The sequence below is a fragment of the Euprymna scolopes genome, chromosome 23 (assembly GCF_053919585.1).
Source record: "Euprymna scolopes isolate OS-2025 chromosome 23, ASM5391958v1, whole genome shotgun sequence".
Lineage (NCBI taxonomy): Eukaryota > Metazoa > Mollusca > Cephalopoda > Sepiida > Sepiolidae > Euprymna > Euprymna scolopes.
Genome location: NC_136504.1, coordinates 44,977,062 through 44,998,081, shown reverse-complemented (window position 1 = coordinate 44,998,081; position 21,020 = coordinate 44,977,062). Strand labels below are relative to the sequence as shown.

Sequence of the window (21,020 nt, the reverse complement as noted above, 5' to 3'; positions counted from 1 at the left end):
AGTACATTTTGTTTTGTTGATAATTGTCTTAATATACTTAAGCTCTATCTGAAATGTTGATTTTTTTTTAATTTTGATAAGTCGCCATTTAAAGAATCCTTCATTATTTCTTCAATCCTCTTGAAGATAAGGTTAAAAAGGAAAAAAAAAATTTAACAGACTTAGTCTAATCTCAAATTGATTTCAACCTCCAGCAGGCAATCATCAAACGAGACGAAATAGTCAGGTCTCCAGACTCAGCTAGACGAGACAAACAAGTCAAATCTGTAATGGACTTGAAAGTCAGCTACAGACCTTACTAGTTTGTCTCATCTGATTAGGCCTGCACTGGGTTGAAATAAATTTATGGGACTGGATTAAGTTTATGTCGGATTTTTTTAATTTCACTCTTATGTATGCTCTGTATTGTGCTGAGCTATCACATTTGAGATTTACTACAGAAACTTCCTGATCTTTTTGAAATGCGATTGTAAATATATTCATTTTTGTTGTTTATTTTATCGTCTACACTTCGTTGGATTTTTATTTACCAAAACTGTATTTCTTGTGGGAAAACAGAAAAACAAGACTTACTCTTCTTTATCCTGTTCGAGTTTTTTATAATATTCTTGAAATTCTTCTTCTAATTTCTTTTTCTCATCCTCTGAGACTTTCGGGTCAGCAGCCAACTGTGAAAACAAAACAAATAAATAAAATAAAAAATTAAAAAAAGAAAAAGAATGAACAAAAATAAATAAACTTAGTTTATACAATGCAGACGTATTTGGAAGAAACAAATATTAAATTAAAACGAGAAACAAGTTGAATACTCGAAGATTTTATCAATTTTACTAAAAGAAATTTAGTTTAGTGGGATGTTAGCAAGAAAAACAAAAGACATTTAAGCTATACAAATCTATTTGGATCTTGGCTAGACCCCCACCCCTCCCCCATATTAAACACAAAAATAAAGAAAAAGATCTGTATTTTGTAGTTTTATTTAATAACTAAGTGTTGTGGCCATGGAAGGATTACTAAGGAAAACAGACATGGAAATGTGTTAGAAAAAGTAAAATATATTGAAAAAAAAAAAAAAAAAACAGCATTGTATATGCTGTTTTTTCACAGTAAATACCACCAAGATGGCGAACTACAAAATTACACTGACCATCTCGCAAGTTGTACCTCTCGGTTAATTTATACAGTTCGGGAAGGTTCATCTTTAGTGCATGGGTGAGTTCCCACAGCACTAAGAAAATTAAATTTTATGATTAAGCGAGAAGAAACTCATGTCACCATCTTGAAATTCATTACTTGTCGTCTCACCCTAAAAAAACTCTCCAGAAATAGAGATGAAGTTAGCCTTGTAATATCTTCTACGATTTCCCATTAATCGTTTAAAATCATTAAAAAAAATTATTTTCATGATAAGAAAAAAAAATACTTGATCAATTTATATGATTTTTGGAATATGATCTCATTCCATCAGAGAGATTTTTCTGGATTTTTGGTCTTTAGAGGGAATTATGAACAAGAACCCAACCTTTTGTTAAGAAAGCTATTCTGGTCATTGAAATAGGGGAACATCTGATTTTTTTTTTATATATATAAGATTACAAAAGATAACAAAAGCAAATGTTTATAAAAGTTTCTTTTTTTTTTGTTTTATCTTTCGAGTTTTAAACATCTGTTCGCTACACAGATAAACAATGAATATCTTCGTTTGGTAATCATATTTCATTTAAAAAACATACTTAAAAGACAAATGATGATGATTTATTCAATCCTTTATTTACAATAGCCATATAAGTCAAGCAACAATACTATTGCCTGGTCATAAAAGGGAACTTAGAAAAAGAATCCATTCACATCTTGATAAACATACAAGCATTGAACATAACATTATGCAAATTGAACGGAATCTTATCAAAGTTTATAAAAAAATTGTAAGCTTGTTGCTTTAGTTGATTTATTTTACAACATATCAAATATTTTGGAGTTATTACATTTCTCAATTTTTTGAGACGAGGATTGATAATCCTTCAATAATTACAAAAAACCTTCTCTGCCACCAATAACAATGGCCAGTGACTCCCTGTCTGAGAGTACATCTTTCAAACTGCTTGGCCTAACGTTCACAGGAAACATGAGTTGGAACAATTATATTGAAAACATTGCCAGGGCCGCTGTGAAAAAGGTAGGCTCTCTCTACCGTGCTAGAAAACTACTGACACCTGAAAGTATCCTATACCTCTATAAGGCCACCATTCGCCCATGTATGGAGTATTGTTGTCACATTTGGGCTGGTGCATCTGCTGCTAGTCTCTCGCTCCTAGACAAGGTTCAAAGGAGAGTCGCAAACCTGATAGGCCCTGAACTGGCATCTAAGCTTCAGCCTCTATCCCATCAATGAAACGTTGCATCCCTCTGCCTGTTCTACAAGTATTTTAATGGTGAATGCTCTGACGAACTGCAGACACTTGTGCCCCCACGACGTAGACACCCTCGACAAACCCGACAGGCAGCTAAATCCCACCCCCACACAGTAGAGATCCCTAGATGTAAAAGATCTTTCTACTCCAGTAGTTTCTTTCCCAGAACCGCTAGACTCTGGAATTCTATTCCAGGTCCCTGCTTCCCTAACTGTACTGACATGCAGAAGTTCAAGTGTAAAGTGAACCAACATCTTGCTGCCCAAATCCCAACATAGTGCCCCAGTAGCTGCTGCCTCTTATAGTAGCCCCCTATACCAAAGTGGCAATGTGCCTTGTTTGGGGTGAAAATGTAATTAAAAAAAAAAAAAAAAAAAAATACATATTATTTGAACTGATGTTCTCATCTCAAGTGTTATTTTCAAAGTTTCAGTTGATGTCATCTGCAACTTTCTTCAAGCATATCTTGTCGAACTTAGAAATCTTCCTGTACAAGTCGTGAATCTGCATAGAATTTTGAATGGAACCCTTTATTTTATTCACAGAGGTAGCATGACTGGAAAGAAGTCTTAAGTAGTTCGCCATTGTATTTTGAGGTCCCTGTGGCATACTGAATAATATACTTGGTAAAATTCAGTTGTAAAGTTACAAATGTCTTCAATTACACTGGTCAACAAATTTTTATTTTTTTTCTTTGGCAGACCATCTAGGAGTGTTTTCTGGGGTTTTGAAGGTCGCTGATTACGAATATAACATTGGTTTTGCCAGATTGGCTCTAGTTTAGAATATACTGATAACCCCAAATAAGCCTAAACTGCTAAAATTCTTCCTGAAATACTTCAATATAGAAGCAGTAAATAATAATTTTCTGATATTATTGAATCATTATAATGATTATGTATATATTGAAGTATTTCAGGGATAATTTTTATATAATTATTTATATAGGGAGAATTTTTATATAATTATATACTGTAATTACTTTATAACATGTTCCATAATATAGTTGCAGTATAAATTAAACAGTAATTAAGAATTTTCTTTTTAATTCCACAGTTGAAAATGAGTTCCAGAGAGAAAATGAGTTCTTCTAGAAGATGTTGCAGATATTAACCGGATGTCTTTTGTTACATCTGTGGACAGTATGTGATGGCACAACAAAAGAGGAATATTACAGACTTTGTCAAGAGGGCGTACAAAGCATACTTCGATATGATACTTGGTGACCAAGACAAGTCTTGGGCCCCACATATGGTGTGCAAAACCTGTGTAGAAAGTCTCCGCGGTTGGACCAACGGTAAGCTGAAGTTGAAATTTGCTGTACCAATGGTGTGGAGAGAGCCCAACAATCATTTTGATGACTGCTACTTCTGTCTCAATGACATGACGGGGTTTAACAAGCACAAGAAAGCAAATTGGCAGTATCCGAGCCTGGATTCTGCTATCCGTCCTGTTGCGCACTCTGAGGATCTACCTGTGCCTGTTTTCACCAGTTTGCCTGAAATCGATGAAACCGAAGAGATTCCAGCTGATCTTTCAATATCAAGTGATGATAGCTGTAGTGACTATGAAGAACCCTCAAATGGCCCCCAGCTTTTCAATCAATCTGAACTTAATGACCTAGTGCGATACCTTTGTTTGTCGAAGGAGCAGTCTGAAGTTCTTGCATCACGACTCCAAGAGAAAAACATTCTTGATTCTGGCACAAAAGTAACATACTATAGGACAAGGGAAGGCAGCTTGCTTCGTTTCTTTTCTAAAGAAAACGACCTGGTCTTTTGTAATGACGTTTCTGCACTTCTTAACTGCATGGGGATCTCATCATATGACTCAGCAGATTGGCGTCTCTTCATAGATGAAAGAAGAGTATGATGCTATCAAATTTGTTCTTGAAAAGCTGAATTACAACACTCATAAATGGCTGATTTGTGTGGACTTGAAAATGGTGAATTTTCTGCTTGGTCAGCAAAGTGATACACAAAGTATCCCTGCTTTCTTTGTTTGTGGGATAGCAGAGCAAGAATCCAGCACTGGAGAAGGGAGAACTGGCCAGAACGAGAAAGTCTCGAAGTCGGCACAGCCAACGTCATCAATGAGCCTTTGGTACCCAGGGATAGAATCATCTTCCTTCCATTGCACATCAAACTAGGGCTCATGAAGCAGTTTGTTAAGGCGTTGAACAAGGATGCGGATTGCTTCAAGTACATATGCAGGCAATTTCCAGGTCTTTCCATCGAAAAAGCTAAAGGTGGCATCTTCGATGGACCTCAGATTCGAACGCTCATGAGGGATTCTGACTTCACTAATCATATGAACACGGTTGAGTTAAATGCTTGGGTGTCCTTCACAGATGTAATGACAAACATTTTGGGAAATCACAAAGCTGACAATTACAAGCAATTGGTCCGTAAGATGCTTACTGCATACGGAAAACTAGGGGCAAATATGAGCATTAAAGTTCATTTCTTGTTTAGCCACCTCGACAGATTTCCTGGTAATCTTGGTGATTACAGTGAGGAGCAGGGAGAGAGATTCCATCAAGACCTCAAAACAATGGAAGAGATGTATCAAGGCAAATGGGATGAGCACATGATGGCAGACTACTGCTGGAACCTTTTGAGAGACTGCCCAAAAGTTGCTCACAAGCGAAAATCGTATAAACGTCAATTTTAGTTTTGTGAATAAAATATTGTTTTGTGTGTTCATTGTAACTAAGAATCTAGTGTATAATGCTTTGCATTTATTTATGATATATAACTGATCATGTAAATGTTTTTTTCACTTAGAGAATTAAAATTCAGCAAATTTTTAGCAAATTTTTTGTATATCCTCGAAATCTATGAAAAGTGTTCAGTTATAGGATAAATGAAATGATGTTATATCTAACTTAACTTGTTAGATTGAGATTTTACACTGTCTTTGTGGTTTAAGATTATCATAATAATCAATATCTGACATTCATGCACTATTTAGCCGTTTTTTGTACGTTTAGCTATGGTCGCGAATGGGTGATTTCAGACAAACGACCCCCCTGTGATATCTCAAAAACTAGAGCCAATTCAAAAATACTAATGTCAGATTCGGATTCAGCGCCCTTGAAACCCCCAGAAACCAGTCTTACTTTGCCTGCCAAAAATATTGTGTTGGCCAGTGTTATTAAATCATTTCTCTCTGTTAGGTTCATAAGAGTAGTGGTTGATGGGCAGAAATCAGAAGCTCAGAGTATTAATACTGGAGTCCCTCACAGGTCTATCCTGGGTCCAACTCTCTTCTTGATCTCCATCAACGATAATATCTCCCTGGCTTTACCTTCTCTTTAAAAAGGCAAGTTTATTTCTAATCTCCTGTGACACTCACCCCAACCTAGTACTTTAAGAATGAATTCCTTTGTGACTGTCTGACAATTTGAAAGGAATTTGGAAGCATTTAAACTGGCTTCAAAATTCTGTGTAAATCCTAATATTAAAAATTGAAAGTTTTGGAAGCTATTATCCGTCCAATAATTTTATAAATAGAAATAAAGACATTAACTTAAAATTAGATAAAAATTTGGTTCCATTAGTAACAAAATTATAGCTTAATTATTCAACTTCCAAAACCATAAAGACCAATTACCATCACCAGCCAGACCTCATGCATGAGAAGTAAAAGGAAAAAAAAAGGGTGAAAAAAAAAGAGGGGGGGAAGGAAAACAGAAAAAGGGGAAAAAAATGAAAACAGAAAAAGGGAAAAAAAGAAAAGGAAAAAAAAGGAAAAAAGGAAAGGAAAAAAGGGAAAAAAGAAAAAAAGGAAAAAAAGAAAAAGGAAAAAAAGAAAAAGGAAAGAAAAAGGAAAAAAGAAAAAGGAAAAAAAGAAAAAGGAAAAAAAAGGAAAAAAAAAGGAAAAAAGAAAAAGGATAATTTCATGATTTATTAGCAAAGGAAACTGACTTAGCTAAGACTTGAATGAGGGTCACTACTTGTACTTTTTCACTATACTTATAATACAATATTACTTTTTTCTTTCAACCGATTCATCTTGTTTTGCCTTCTAATATAATCAGAATAAACTGAAATGTTGGAAAACTTTGAATTAATGTATAAATTTCATTAGAATTGGATATACATACTTAAAGTTTAAAGGGGGTGCTGCCCCAACAATTCACTTAGATGGAGGACATATAGATATTCGACATACAGAGAGTAATTTACGGATTTAGGACCAGTTCCATTGTCTTCTCCAGAGAATTTTATACGGATAAATTTCATCAAAATAGAACATATTTGAAATTTCAAAGGAGGTGGAGGTTTAAGAGGTGCATTTAGAGATTTGCATCCCCTACCATAGTTTTGCACATCATTCTGAGGTATAAATGCACCACGATACGATTTAAAAAAATATTTATGCCCTAAGATATGATTACAAAAATCATGCAACACCGAAAAATTTAAAAAAAAAAAAAAAATTAAAAAAAAATGGAAAGCAAGAAAAAAAAAAAAAAAAAAGTGTGCATATGTGCGGATATTGTAGGCTAGAGTGTCTCATTCTTTTATCCTTGCCCCTCCTCCTCCTAGCTCACCTTTCTTGGCTGCTCATCCCTGTATCCATAGTAAGTTGGTAACAATTTTATTCTTCATTTTTTTTTTATTTATCCTTTCTATTACATTAAAACTTAAATATTAAGCATTTAATAAGTTCAGGTTTTTAATTGTGTATAATCTTGCCCCTTTTTAATTATCATATCCTGTGTAGTAACCTTGTTTCTCTCTAACTCCTCTTTGCATGCATCCTGTATGCTAACACTCGCCTAGGCGGTGAGTACAGCTATTTTTTTTATTGTTTTTATTAACATTTATCATTATATATCAAGTTCCATGTCATCGCTGTTGTATTTATCTTTTAGCGATTGTTGACTGTGATTTGAACATAATTTGAGCTTGCTTTAGGTAAATTTATTACCCTTGAAACGGATTTTGTTTCTTGTAAATCAAACGATAATTATTTTGAAATGATATGGCAGTCATGAAACAAATTAAATTACTGTACATCATTTGAAGATTTATTTCTTTTGCAGATGTATATTTTATAAATAAACAGTCCGCAGTCGATAATTTAAAGGATTTTGTTTAGTTTATTGGGCTTACAAACGTTACCTTTTTTAGTATAAGCCCATTGTCTTCAAAAGGGAGACTATAAGTTCCCCCCCCCCCCGGCATCAAATAATTCCTTCAATTAACATTTTAGCATCTTTGTCATATGGGATAAAAATTAACACATTTTATTACATATAGAACATAAGAAATTGCACACCAAGGTTCAAACAGTAATGAAAGACGCCAAGACATAGACAGGATAGGAAAGTAGGAAAGTTTTGGGGGTTTTCTTTTTAGTACTGATGAGTCACCAGTTATCAAGTCCTGGGGTCCACTCAAGGATAAGTGTTAAAAGAATTGTTCGTTCGATGACGAACAGGATTTCAAACAGTGGGTGGAATGAGCAGAAGATCACCTATAAGGACTTGATTTTTGAAGAGGATGGCTCGACAAGTATTTGTTTACATTAAACTTGAAGATGACTATGCTGTAGTCCATTGGGAAGCAGACTCTTGATATGTTCTTCAACGTTGGCTGATTAACTAGTATAGTTTTGCGATATCCTGATTGGAGAGAGATAACATTGATAGATCTATGAATCGGAAAAAACATGCGTTGCGTCTTCTTGATAAGATTTTGTATACCAGATCATGTACGTTTTTATAAACGAGATGAAGTTATGTATTAGCTGTGGACATCTCATTTTACAACAAGACAGATAAAGATGACTACCTCTTTAATAGACAAGACTATATAAGAGAGCATTGGACTAACATATTTTGCTATCCTTGCTATGTAGCAGATATATAGAAGGGCAATACCATTCCAGTGTAGTTGATTCTGAAACAAACAAGATTACTGAAAGCAAAAAACATCAAGTGCAGAGGTCCAGATTAATAAGGAGAGAAAGAAAGAAAAAGAGGGCATGCATGGATGAATTGAGGGAGATGAGGCTCCTACCTGGTCAGCAGGGGGGTGCATGGAATGGGTCAGAAAAGCAAGGACATCATGGTCATCTGAAATACATAAGGCCAACTACTCATTCTGAAGTCACAATTAAAAGAAAAAAAAAAAGAAAAAAAAAAAAAAAAAAAAAAAAAAATTGATCCTGCAATTTTTGTTTCATTTCTTTCATATACACACCAAATAGAAAAGGTAAAAAAAAAATGAACACAGGAATAAATAAAAGACAGACAGAAGATTGAATAGTTTGTTTCTTTGGATCAATGAACATCTCCAGAAAAAGTGAAGTTTTTTTTTTTTTTTCCTGAAGACATTTGTTAATCCAAACGAAATCGATCAAATCACCTGTTTGTTTTTATTTCTCCCTTTCTGTCTTTCATGCATTCTTTCTCCACAAATTTTCATTTTATGATATAGTGCATTTTATTCTTATTAGCCAACTTCTAAAATTATATATATGTATACACATATACACACACACACACACATTCATTCATATCTATAGACACTTGTTTTTCACGCTTACACAATCATTACATACAATGTGTGTGTGTATATGTGTATACATATAAGGTGACAATTCTTGCCAGCTGAAAAACGCACAATTTTGGTGCTAACAATCCAGAGTGTTTGAACGAGTGGAAGTTATGAACGTTACATAAACACACACTATTACTAGTGTAGCTTGTTCGTAAAGGTTCGACAAACAATCCTGCGAACATTGCTATGTTTATATAATAGTGCTCGATAATAAGTAGAATGATATATTTATTTAGTATCGATTTTTATATATACAAAAATACCTTACGACATATGTAAATATGTTTGGACCAAGACCAAAAAGATTGAGTCATATAAGACTGATAATTACGATAAACAGAAATGTAGTTAAACATTAGTAAAAATTTTCTAATCTGGGGGCTATGGCTCTGTAGATGTGTAGAGATAGGGTTACACAAACAACTTTTTTCTTCAACTTCTGTTAGTTTCAAACCCAGACAATTTAACATTTAAATGGAAGGAAATTAAGTCTTTATGAAGCTATGTTGGTGAACTGTCATAATCAGTAGTCATAAGAGTATTCTACAACGGAGAGCCAAAATGAGGCGCATGCACTAGTTGGCCGCCTTTTCTCAATTCTGTCAGTAGGGTTCAATTTCAATTTTATAAAGGGGGTTTATAACTATATTTTAAAATATATTATACCTAAGAGTTGCCATCCATGACATCATAAATGCAAACTTATGAAAGTTTTTGTGATATTGTATATTTTCTATTTTAAAGTGTATGTATATATATATATATCTATATATTCTTAATAATTATTCGATTTTAGCAACTCCCCCTCTCTACCCTCATTGAGTAACGTATGTGAGGAAAACAGGAAATCATTTTTGATCAAACAAAAGTCATCCAACTCAACGACCCCATCATGAATTGCCTGAAGTCTTATCCTTCACAGCAAAATTAACAGTTTTAGTTTTCAGAGAGAACTATCCTAAGAGAGATAAAAAAAAAAAAAATCAAAGGCCAATTTTGTTTTAAAAATAAGCTGAAAATTCACATATGAGAGGCTCTAACAATTTTAAGTAATCCAACTTTTTCTGTATTAAAAAAGAAAAGGAAAAAAAAGAAAAAAAAAAAAGAGAACTTGCATAGCTTCATAATATAACACAGCATTTTTCATATTTCTCCAAAAGAAGGACAACATATTACAAGACTGTTCACACTAACCAACACTTCTCATTCTAAGTAATAATCAGTTAGTGATATCTTTCTAAAGATTGAAGTTTAAATCTTCACTACAGGCGATAATATAAAATTCACACTTCTATTTTGTCATGGCTATGAGAATAATAACAATGCAATTAGAAAGATGTCTCAGAATCTAATAAAACCAAAGACTACATAAAAAAGAAACAGTTGAATGACCATATGCTTCAAAGACACAATAATCTAAAATATATATAAAAAAAAAATGTGCTTGTGCATTATAATTGAACACGTATCCCAGGCAATAGCAGAAACCATAGAGGAAGACCTCTGGTCAGTGGTGAAATGGGGACAAAAATGGGATGGTCACATCCAATGCTGCAAAGACTAAGCTTCTTTCCTTTAATAACTACAAGAAACCTTCTCAATCACTAATCGCCATGGCAAATGATACATTACTTAAAAGTAATTCGTTCAAACTCCTTAGCTTAACATTCATGGGGAATATGAGTTGAAACAGATACATTGAGTGCCTTGCCAAGGCTGCTGTAAAGAAGGTGGGCTCTCTCTACCATACTAGAAAGTTACTTACGTCTGAGAGTATCCTATACCTTTACAAGGCCACCATTCACCCATGTATGGAGTATTGTTGCCACACTTGGGCTGGTGCATCTGCTACTAGTCTCTCCCTCTTAGACAGGAGACAGGGTTCAAAAGAGAGTTGCCAACCTAATAGGTCCCGCACTATCAGCTAGGCTTCAACCACTGTCCCATTGACGAAATGTTGCATACCTCTGTCGGTTTTACAAGTACTTTAATAGTAGATGCTCCAATGAACTACAAGCCTTTATACCCCCCTCGACGTAAATAGCCCCGAAAAACCAGACAAGCAGCAAAATCCCATCACTACACAGTAGAAATCTCCAGATGTAAGAAAACCTACTTTAATAGTTTCTTCCCTAGGACTACAAGACTTTGGAATCCCCTTCTGGGTTCCTGTTTCCCTGACTGTACTGACATGCAGAAATTAAAGTGTAATGTAAACCGACATCTTGCTGCTTAGCTCTTATAGTAAATTATGTTCCAGATAGTAACCTCCTACATCAAAGTGGCACTGTGCCTTGTTTGAAGTGAAAATGCAAGGAAAAAAAGTTATAATTGGATATATAAAAAAAAAAAAAATAATTATATGTAATGTCAAAATTAGTAAAAAAAAAATTCTGAAAACTTACAAAAAAGTGATCAAATAAAAAATAATTACAAGAAAAATTTAAATCTATCAAATAAAATAGTTTTATTTTGTTTCTATTGCGATCAATTCTGTATAACAGACTTATCTCCTTTGTTTTCAGTTAACTTATTTCAAATTAGAAAATGGCCGGTTGAAAATATACAATAATTTTTTTTTTTTATATAAAAAAAAAAAAAAAAAAAAAAATAGTTCTAGCAGACTTTCTACTTTATCTTTTGTAAATTTTGGCAATTTTTTTACTAATTTCAACATAACATGTAATTACATAAGTTTTTACTTAAAATGCATTCTTTTTTTATATCCAATTATAACGCATAAGCACCAATATATATCAAGTAAATACAAAAATGGAATAAAAAAAAAAATAAAATAAAATGATGCAGGAGCAAGTCAAGATGCAAATGATGTGATAATTGTTTTTGTATTCCAATGGTACAAACCTGCCAATCCTCCAGTGGCAGCGGTTATTCCAAAGAAGCCATTTTTGGGAAGTTGTACACCTTCCGTCCGCATGCATAGCTCATATTCCTCTTGGTTACTGGACATGCCATTGTTGATGAATAACTGCAAAAGAAAAGATTTTTAATAATTTATTTAAATGAGTAAATCCAAAAGTTTTTTGTTTTTATTTAACATGTCTGTATTAATCCATTAAATCATAGGATAACTAAATTTTTTTTACTATTGAGTAAAAATGGGTGTGACAACTTGAATTTTTTTTTTTTTTTTTTTTTCTTTAAATTTTATTCAAAGAGCAAAATATTGACTCCTATAAATAGGTTGGTTGGTTGTTTTATAGCATATCAACTCTTTTGAGGTTATTTAATGCCAAATCCAGTGATTTTAAAGAAAATTTTTTTAATAGAATATATTCGCTTTTTTTCAACAAGTTGGGATAGTTGGGACCCTAACAGGTACTACCACTCCGGGTCAGAGTGAACCTGGGAGCAATGGCAATTAAAGAGTGGCTCTACATTCTCCAAAGCCTTCAAGCTGGGGCCTCACCATCGGATATAGTTTAAGGTCATATCAAGGGCCACCTATAAATAGGACATTAGTTACATGTGATATAGTGTAGAAATCAAAAGGCTTTACATTCAAGATATAATCTACACATTCATAGTAAGGACCAAAGCCGTTCATAAAACGAATTACATTGCACTTTTGACAATAAGCTAGTGGCTTACTATTGCAAGATTCATTTATATAAGTCCATACGTCAAACGAATAGAATTTTAGCAAATTTAACAATTTTTAAGATTCCAACAACTCTTAGGGATAAGTTAATAAATATAGATGAAGTTTATCCTTTTTTTTTTTTAGAGTAATTACACAGTAAGCAGTACTATTATATATTATCTTATAGATTTTATAAAGAAATTATTTGATGTTCTATTACAGGACTATGGGACCTAATGAATTAAATAACAGTTTGATGTTAAATAATACAGCATAATATTTTAAAATGCTAAAAAGAAGAGCTAAAGGCATTATTTGAGTGCCTAATTTGCATAACTTTTTTAAACATTTCATTAATATTTAGCGTTATCCATTTGTAATTTTATTGTCTTATTTTTCTCTCTATATATATGCAGTGGCTTTGTTGATGTTAAAGAAAGATTTCGACAAAGCATAAGTGAGAAGAGGAAAGAGGGTGATTAACTGATTGCACTCTCTCTCTCTCATTAGAGACACCACATTTGTTTTTTTTAGTTTTTAAATTTAATAATTATTTTTATTCCTGATCTTAAATGAAACAGATACATTAAATCCGTAGCCAAGGCCGCTGGAAAAATGGTGGGATCCTTCTATCGATCCAATAGATATCTCACTGCTGATGCAATTCTCTATCTATATAAGAGCCAGATACGTCCAAGGTTGGAGTACTGTTGCCACATCTGGGCAGGATCTACTAGAAAGGACTTATCCTGCCTTGATAGAGTTAAAAATAGACTTCATAGCCTCGTAGGGGATGTCCTTTTCTCTTCCCTGCAACCTCTTTCTCACAGAAGAGATATTGCGAGTTTGCTTCATAGTTATTTTCATGGCAGGTGCTCGGCTGAGCTCCAATCTATGGCCCCTCCCACTCGCCAAACTTTCACTAAATCACTAATTTCCCCCCACTCTTTATCTGTGCCAAAACCTAAACGTAGATTCCATGAGCAAAGTTTCTTTCTTAGAACTGCGCGCCTATGGAATTGTCTTCCGTTTTCCTGCTTTCCAGCTGACTACTATATGGTTGTCTTCAAGTCTAACATAAACAATATAAGTTAACAAATTTACCAAATTTCCATTACTAACGATTACTATATAGTCCAATTTCTATCGTACACTCTTTAACCCTTATCCTCGAGTGGTGTCTTGGACTTGATAAGTGGTGATGCCTATGTAAAAAAAAAAAAAAAAAAAAAAAAAAAAAACTACCCATGTCGATGGATGAAGATAAGGAAGATTGTAGAGAAACATGGGAACCGACAGTACCAAGTGTGAGTAGATGGGAGCAATGGAGTAAAATTGTGCAACCGTCGGTTTCTCTATAAAATATACCCATTTTTGAGAAGGCCCACATTATGCCATACCAAGAACTTTGAACATGTCTATAAACCCTAATCCCCCACAGGAACAACTTCCTGAGGAAGCAATGGAGATCGAATGGCACATCAACATTGAATCGCCCAGTGAGCATGAAGAAGAATTGGAAGTTGATGATACCACGCAAGAATATGCACACCCAGTCAGTCAGTCCTTTTCCATTAAGGAAACCTCCATGTCAGAAAACTAGAACACCAAGGAATTTATCACCACAAATGCGCGGAAAGTCACAAATTTTTTTACTGTGCATGAAGATGACCACCATAATTCATCTTGTGGTCATGAGGAGGAGGGGCATATATAGGTATAAGAGTTATCCGTCTCTGACAATAGGAGGCAACCAGAGTGATCCCCCCTGAGCAAGAAGGAACTAGAGTGACCTCCCCTGATTTCTATAAATACTGTCAGCATGGGCGCAGACATTTGTATTGAGCTCACAACGAGCCAGAAGGATACAATATCCCGCTTTATTCAACTCTTACAATGAACAAATGCAAAATTTTTAGTCTTGTATTTACAAGAAACTTATATTTACCTTTGACAGGAAATCCTAAAATTTTAAATAATAAACATATTTGGCAGACAAGAATCATCAGAGGTAGATCAGATTGAACAAATTGGATCAGTTTGGGAACGACAAGAGTGAGGTTTGTATTATTTAGATTAATCGTACAACTGTTCTCATCTTGTGTTATCTGCACAACGTTTTGGTCGATGTAACCTCTGACCTTCAGGTGTAAAAGTCGCCATGAAAAAGGGGGGGGTAGCTCTGCACTCTAAGGTTTCATATTTTTTAATCTAGTTGGAAGTAAGTTTACATGGATTATAAAGATAATTTAATCATCAAGAGAACGCTAACTTATTAAATTTTTAATTAAATCCATCTTAGAAACGTAATGTTTATGAAACAAAGAGGTTGCTGGTGTCAATATGATTAATCATGTGTTATCAGTTTTTTAATCAAATTTATTTAAAAAAATTTTTGATATTATGAGTGATAGGAGATAAAGGGGGTGGGACAAAAAATAAATGGGGAAGAAAGGAAGGAGGGAAAAAAGAGGGAAGAAAGAGAAGGGGAAAAATTTAAGTTGTTTATATGCGAGAAAAAAAAAATGACGTTTGGCCCGAACAACAAACGAGGAGATAAGTTAAATGCAGATGAGGAGAGGGCACTATAGACTTTTGACAAGCAGATGATCTGCATAGTTACTTGCTTCAAATACAAACTGTAAACCAGTGTCTTTTTTCTCCCTCGACAATCGCCAGTGTTGGAATCCACATAAGCCAGAACAAGATGACGAAGAATAAGCTCATGGCATGTGTTTCAGGGGTCGACGAGGGGTAGCATGGTTATTTACAGCTACAACTTTAAGATTTGTATTATGGCTTAATTTGTATTGAGATATGATTATTAATCAGCACGGATTTTCTATTTGTATTGTTATTCCTAGTAGAGTACCTGTCCTAGGAAATAGCATCAGTTCACTTTTAAGGGTTTGGGGGTGGGTATTATATGGTTATGGTGGTCCCCTACTAAATGGTATAGGTTAAAAAACAAATAATGTGACCATGTTTGTTGCCTAGAATATATATTCCATAAGTTAAATAGTTTAGGATTTTACCAAGTGTAACAGTATACATGATCACATGTGAAAATAGCAGCAGCAGCCAAGGGATGGATGGCTAGCAGCAGCAGCCGTTAAAAGCACATATGCAAATCAGGAAGTGTGCACGGACTTGTGTTAAAAGAGAAAGAAAAAAAATACTCCAAGTGGTCGGAAACAGAAGAAAAACGAACGCCGAGGAAGATGGAGGTGTAAAGTTGAAGATGCTATGGCCAGCGTGAACAGAAAGAAAAACATGTGGCAGGTAAGATGGATGTGTGGCCCTGTGGTGGTGGCAAGAGACTTTTCAGCTGGTGTTGAGATGGCAGGGTGTTGTTAATCTTATGGTAAATGAAATGAACAGTTAAAAAAACAGAAGCAGGCATTGGAAAAAATGCCTTTTGCTAAAACAGAAAAAAAAAAGCGGAGTCGGATTTCCTATTTATTGCTCGTTCCTGTGACATTACATAAGCACATACAAATTTTTGATGGTCACACGAGTGTTCCTTTTAAAAACGCATTACTTGATATAGTTCCAAATTTGATGTAGAACAATGGTAAAATTCATACCAAGAATAATGTGCCCATGTTATTCACTGGGTTGCCGAGAATATGTATTCCAAAATTCGTAATGTTCATTTCATAAAAACTAAATAAGAACTTTATATGCACTAACTAATGTTAACAAACATAAAATAATGTGCCCATATTTTTTTTTTATAATATATTCTTGAATTCATAATGATCCATTCATTTATTAGATTAAACTGTACACACAAACATTATATATATATATATATATATATATACACACACACACACACACACTAGCAGGCTGTTCAGCATAGCAATGTCATAAAATATGCTTAAATATGATATTTAATTCATGCAAATTTTCTATTTATTATGATAGAGCCAATACTCTATTGATTATTATATTGTACCCAATATATAGTAGTGATTTCAAAAGTAAAAAAAAAAAAAAAAAAAAAATGACTTAGGTGCCATCAACTAGAATTGAAACCAAAATATTTAGCACTCCAGCCTTAGTCATTACCATTTGAGCTATTGTCAAATGGATAAGAAAATGTTAAAATTTAACCGACTTTACTCTATAAGTGTATATTTGCGCATGCATACAAGAGCACTTGAAGTAGACTTATGCTTGCCAATTTCTTTTTCAATTTTTACTCTTTAGTAGCTGTTTTTACCGGCTAAATGCCATAACAAATTTGTTCCAAAGGTCCAAATCCCTTATTTATCAAGTTTCAAGTCTGTAGACTAAAAATTGACAGGAATTTGGTAAAGACCATTCCTCAGACAAACAAAACCACAACGGCATTATAAATATGTGTGCGTAATGTAATAGCTATTGGTTCAGATTTTAATTTTTAACCTTGTAGCAAACATGTCTTCATAGCTCAGGCATTAACGTCAAAGAAAAAAGTAAATCATAAGCTAAACATTTTGGGTTTGATTCTCTGTGGTGGCGCACAAGTCAATTTTTCAAAAAACTTTTTAAATCATTACTATATATTGGGTCCAATATAATAAATACAAAATCTGTATTAATCAAAATCTCATAGTCAAGCGTATTTTACGATCAGGCAATGTAATGTAAACCCAAACCTTCTTCAGGTGTATCTGTCGACCTTAGGAATCTGAACAGAATTTCAAACGGAACCCTTTATTTAATCCATGTGGGTAGCATGTTCTTGTTCTATCAGCCATGACTGGGTAAAAGTTCTAAGTAATTTGTAATTGTATTTTGAATGTTGCCAGTACTGATGATTGAACCTTTAACTACGAGAAGAGTGTCAGTCACAACTGAATTTACAAAGTATTTTACCCACTATGCTACTGGCTCTTGTGGACACCTACAGAAGGCCGGAAGTTACATCAACAGACACATTATCAAAATAACACTTTGGGAACAGTAGTCCGATAAATCTGAATAACATGAATCATCAATCCTCATCTCAAAAATTTACCTAACTTTATAAATACACAGGAATATGAAGTAAAATTATGTATTATAATACCATTATTCTCTTTCAGAAGAGAATCTTGTAACCATACAACCACTAGAAATAGGCCGGAGGGAATCTTGTCAGCATCTGACAAAGCAAAACTTTTTTTTTCTTTTTTTTTTTTTGTACATAGGCATTACCACTTATCAAGGCCCAGAGACCACTAGAGGATAAGAACTTTGCAACAAATTCTGTTCTTTGCAATCAGGGCCATCTACCTCCCATATTTCCTCTTGTTACTGAAAACATGCTATATGACATACAAATATCTGTCGCTGATGTTGCGAAGCTTATCAAAAACATTGATTATTCCAATTATAGTGCTGAAAAAGCTTCAACCAGAACTAGCCCCCATACTTGCAAAGCTGTTTAAACATTGTTTTAAGGAGAAATGCTTCCCGACATCTTCGAAAACCTCATCAGTCTGCGTCTTATTTAAAAATTCAGGTGAGCGGTCATCTCCCTCTTAGTACAGATCAATCAATCAATCTCCAGTGTTTCATAAGTTGCAGGAATCTGGGTGCATATGCAGTTTATCAAGGATATTAAAAAACAAAGATAAAGAAAAATCTATATTATGTAGGTGCCTGTTATGGAATGAAGTTCTCATAATAAAAAATTTTTAAAAATAGCTTAATTTGCTCAAGTAGTTTTTCTTTTTACAGAGAAAAATCAAATTTTATTAAGACAATCGCGACAAAGACATTGGCAATTTTAGTTACAAGAGGGGTTGCCAAGGAGAGACAGCTCCATCTAATTCTTGAAGTTTGCACAAATTTGAAGAAATTTTAACAGTTTTTAATAATTTTAGGTATTCCTTTCTTTTTTCTGTTATTTTAAAAAAAAAAAAAAAAAAAAAATCGTTTCAAAATTTATTAATAAAATTATCAGAACTTGATGTGCATTTTGACAAACTTCAAGAATTAGACAGAGTTATCTTCCCTTGGTGCTCTCTCCCTTAAGTTAAAATTGTTAAAATCTTTGTAACTACTGTCTGAATAAAATTTGATTTTCCTCTGAGAAAAAAAAAAAAAAAAAAAAAAAAAAAAAAAAAAAAAAATTAAATAACTACTGGATGATTTTTCTTTGATGAGAACTTCATTCCATAATGGACACGTACATCATACAGATTTTTCTTTTTATCTTTGTTTTTTTAATATCGCAACAGAATCTATTAAATAGTGAAGTGGTCAACCACCTCAGCAAAAATAACCTACTCAGCAGTTCATTTAGGTTTGATCTCATTCCATAGAATAACTTTTATTAGATAAAAACTTAACATTAAGAAAAAAATTTTTTTCTTACTTTTCAAATAAGTAAATATGTAAAGATGACTTGGGGGAAAGGAAAGATACTCACCGTAAGGGCATTCTTGTAGTATTCAATCTTGGCACGAAGAGGAAATGGTTTATTTCTGAAATCTCGCAGACAACCACCAAGCTGTTGGTCATGACCATCACTAAAAACAAAAGAAACAAATAAGTGACAAAAAAAAAAAATCACAGATTACTCTGTACTTGGTTACAGACACATTTTTATTTATTTATCATCATATTCAGTTTAACATCCATTTTATATGTTGGCATGTGTTGGATGACTTTAAGAAAATGACTCCAAGCTAACCTACCTCTGGTTAGGTCTTTATTTATCCTTCTTTCTCCAAGGTCTACGAACTGAACCTGTTACCTCAACTGTTCTATGGTTGAAGTAACAGGTTCAGTTCATAGACCATGGTTCTTGACACACAGCACAATCACGTTAACACACCAGTTCCTACCAGATCACCAACATCAAGCCTGGCCAGTATCAGATGAGTGACCATTTGGGAAGGCGAGACGCTGTATGTGGCGCGAAGTAAATTACCAGGTTGGGAACACTAGTTTGAATAATCCAAATACAAATTATCAACCCTCATCTCAAAAATTCAGAAACTGAGTAGAATCGAAACCGAAACTGTAGCATTCAAAGCTGGTGATGTTACAACTATACCAAATGTGACACGCATATAAACTGATTAAAAATTAAAAATAAACTAAGATGAATGTACAAAATTTTTTATGATTTTTTTAATTTTGACTGGCTTAAAACACATAAAGGAACAATCCAGAAAAAAATCCAATCATTTGAGGCCCCCAGCACCGCTCTGCAACTCTTAGTTTTGGAGGAGTTTGAAAATATGGAGACAGACAAACCAACAGACATATAGCTGTTTATATATTAAATTTAGGAACAAATACAAAATTGTGAACTGAACCCCTTGTTTCATTCACAATAGTAGATTGTTCTCATTCTATCAACCATAATTTGGTAGAAGTGTTATTAGGTTAATCTTAGTATGATCACCTGTAGTAAGGACTGAACCCTCAACTGTCATTTACAACAGATTGTTAATCAGTATTTTTAACCAACATTATTTTGCTCAAATTTGGAGAATTGTTATAATTTAACTGGTTTAGGTTTCATTACAAATAGAGAAAAAAAAAAAAAAAAAAAAAAAAAAAACACCCGAGCATGCGGGGTCCCCCGCCACAAGTAAAAAAATTTATTTTCACCATGACTAATATTTGTGCAAAATTTTAAAAAATCCTAGGTGTGGTTATTAAGAAAAGTGCGAACAGACAAACGAGAGTGAATTACTTTGTCCAATCTCTCCTTTGTTGGGGGACCAATAACTTTTATGCTCTCTTAGAACCCCCCCCCCACCCACTTTTTTTTTTTTTTTTTTTTTTAAAGAATCTAGGTGATTTTCTGGGTTTTATTTATGTAAATTTGAAAAGACAAAAAAAAAAAAAAAAAGAAAAATAGATAACATAGCATTCAAGGAACCAAAATGACAGACAACCAATGTTAACTGAAATTTTCAAAACCACCCTAGATTGGAATTAGAACAATAACAATCTTCAGAAAACTGCTAGGTTTTAATTTTTCATAGTCTATATAAAATATTACAAATATACATAATGTTTTTTCTTTACATTTTTTTTTATTTGAATGTTATTTAAATTGTTATTTGTCATTTTAATATTTGTATTCAATTTAAATATTAAAATAACATAATTCATAAAGAATTTAATACTTTTTGTTTAATTTTTATTTTACAAATGATTAACACAAGATCGAAGGAGTACGTCATACTTGGTATGAAGGTTAAGTTGTGATATGTGCTCATCATAGAGTTATAACATTAATTTGCCATTAAAAATTCTGAATTATTTGAATGTTATTTGGATTGTTATCTGTCACTTTAATATTTGTATTCAATTGAAATGATAAAAAAAAAAAACTACAAAGGGACATAATTCATAAAAGATTTAATTTAATACTTTGTTTAATTTTTATTTTACAACTGATCGGCACAAAGTCGAAGGAGTATGATGGTAAAG

The 21,020-nt window shown here is 33.4% G+C and overlaps 1 protein-coding gene across 1 annotated transcript in view; it reads right to left on the bottom strand.

Annotated features, from left to right (window-relative positions):
- LOC145245861 (protein ERGIC-53-like) overlaps positions 1 to 21,020 on the bottom strand; it is a 137,904-nt gene that overhangs the window by 28,975 nt on the left and 87,909 nt on the right. The window contains exons 6-9 of the mRNA XM_080107568.1: positions 18,997 to 19,096; positions 11,852 to 11,975; positions 8,444 to 8,499; positions 574 to 668 (exon numbers count right to left, since the gene is read on the bottom strand). Coding sequence (XP_079963694.1) covers positions 574 to 668; positions 8,444 to 8,499; positions 11,852 to 11,975; positions 18,997 to 19,096 — 375 coding nt within the window. The remainder of the gene's footprint in view (positions 1 to 573; positions 669 to 8,443; positions 8,500 to 11,851; positions 11,976 to 18,996; positions 19,097 to 21,020) is intronic.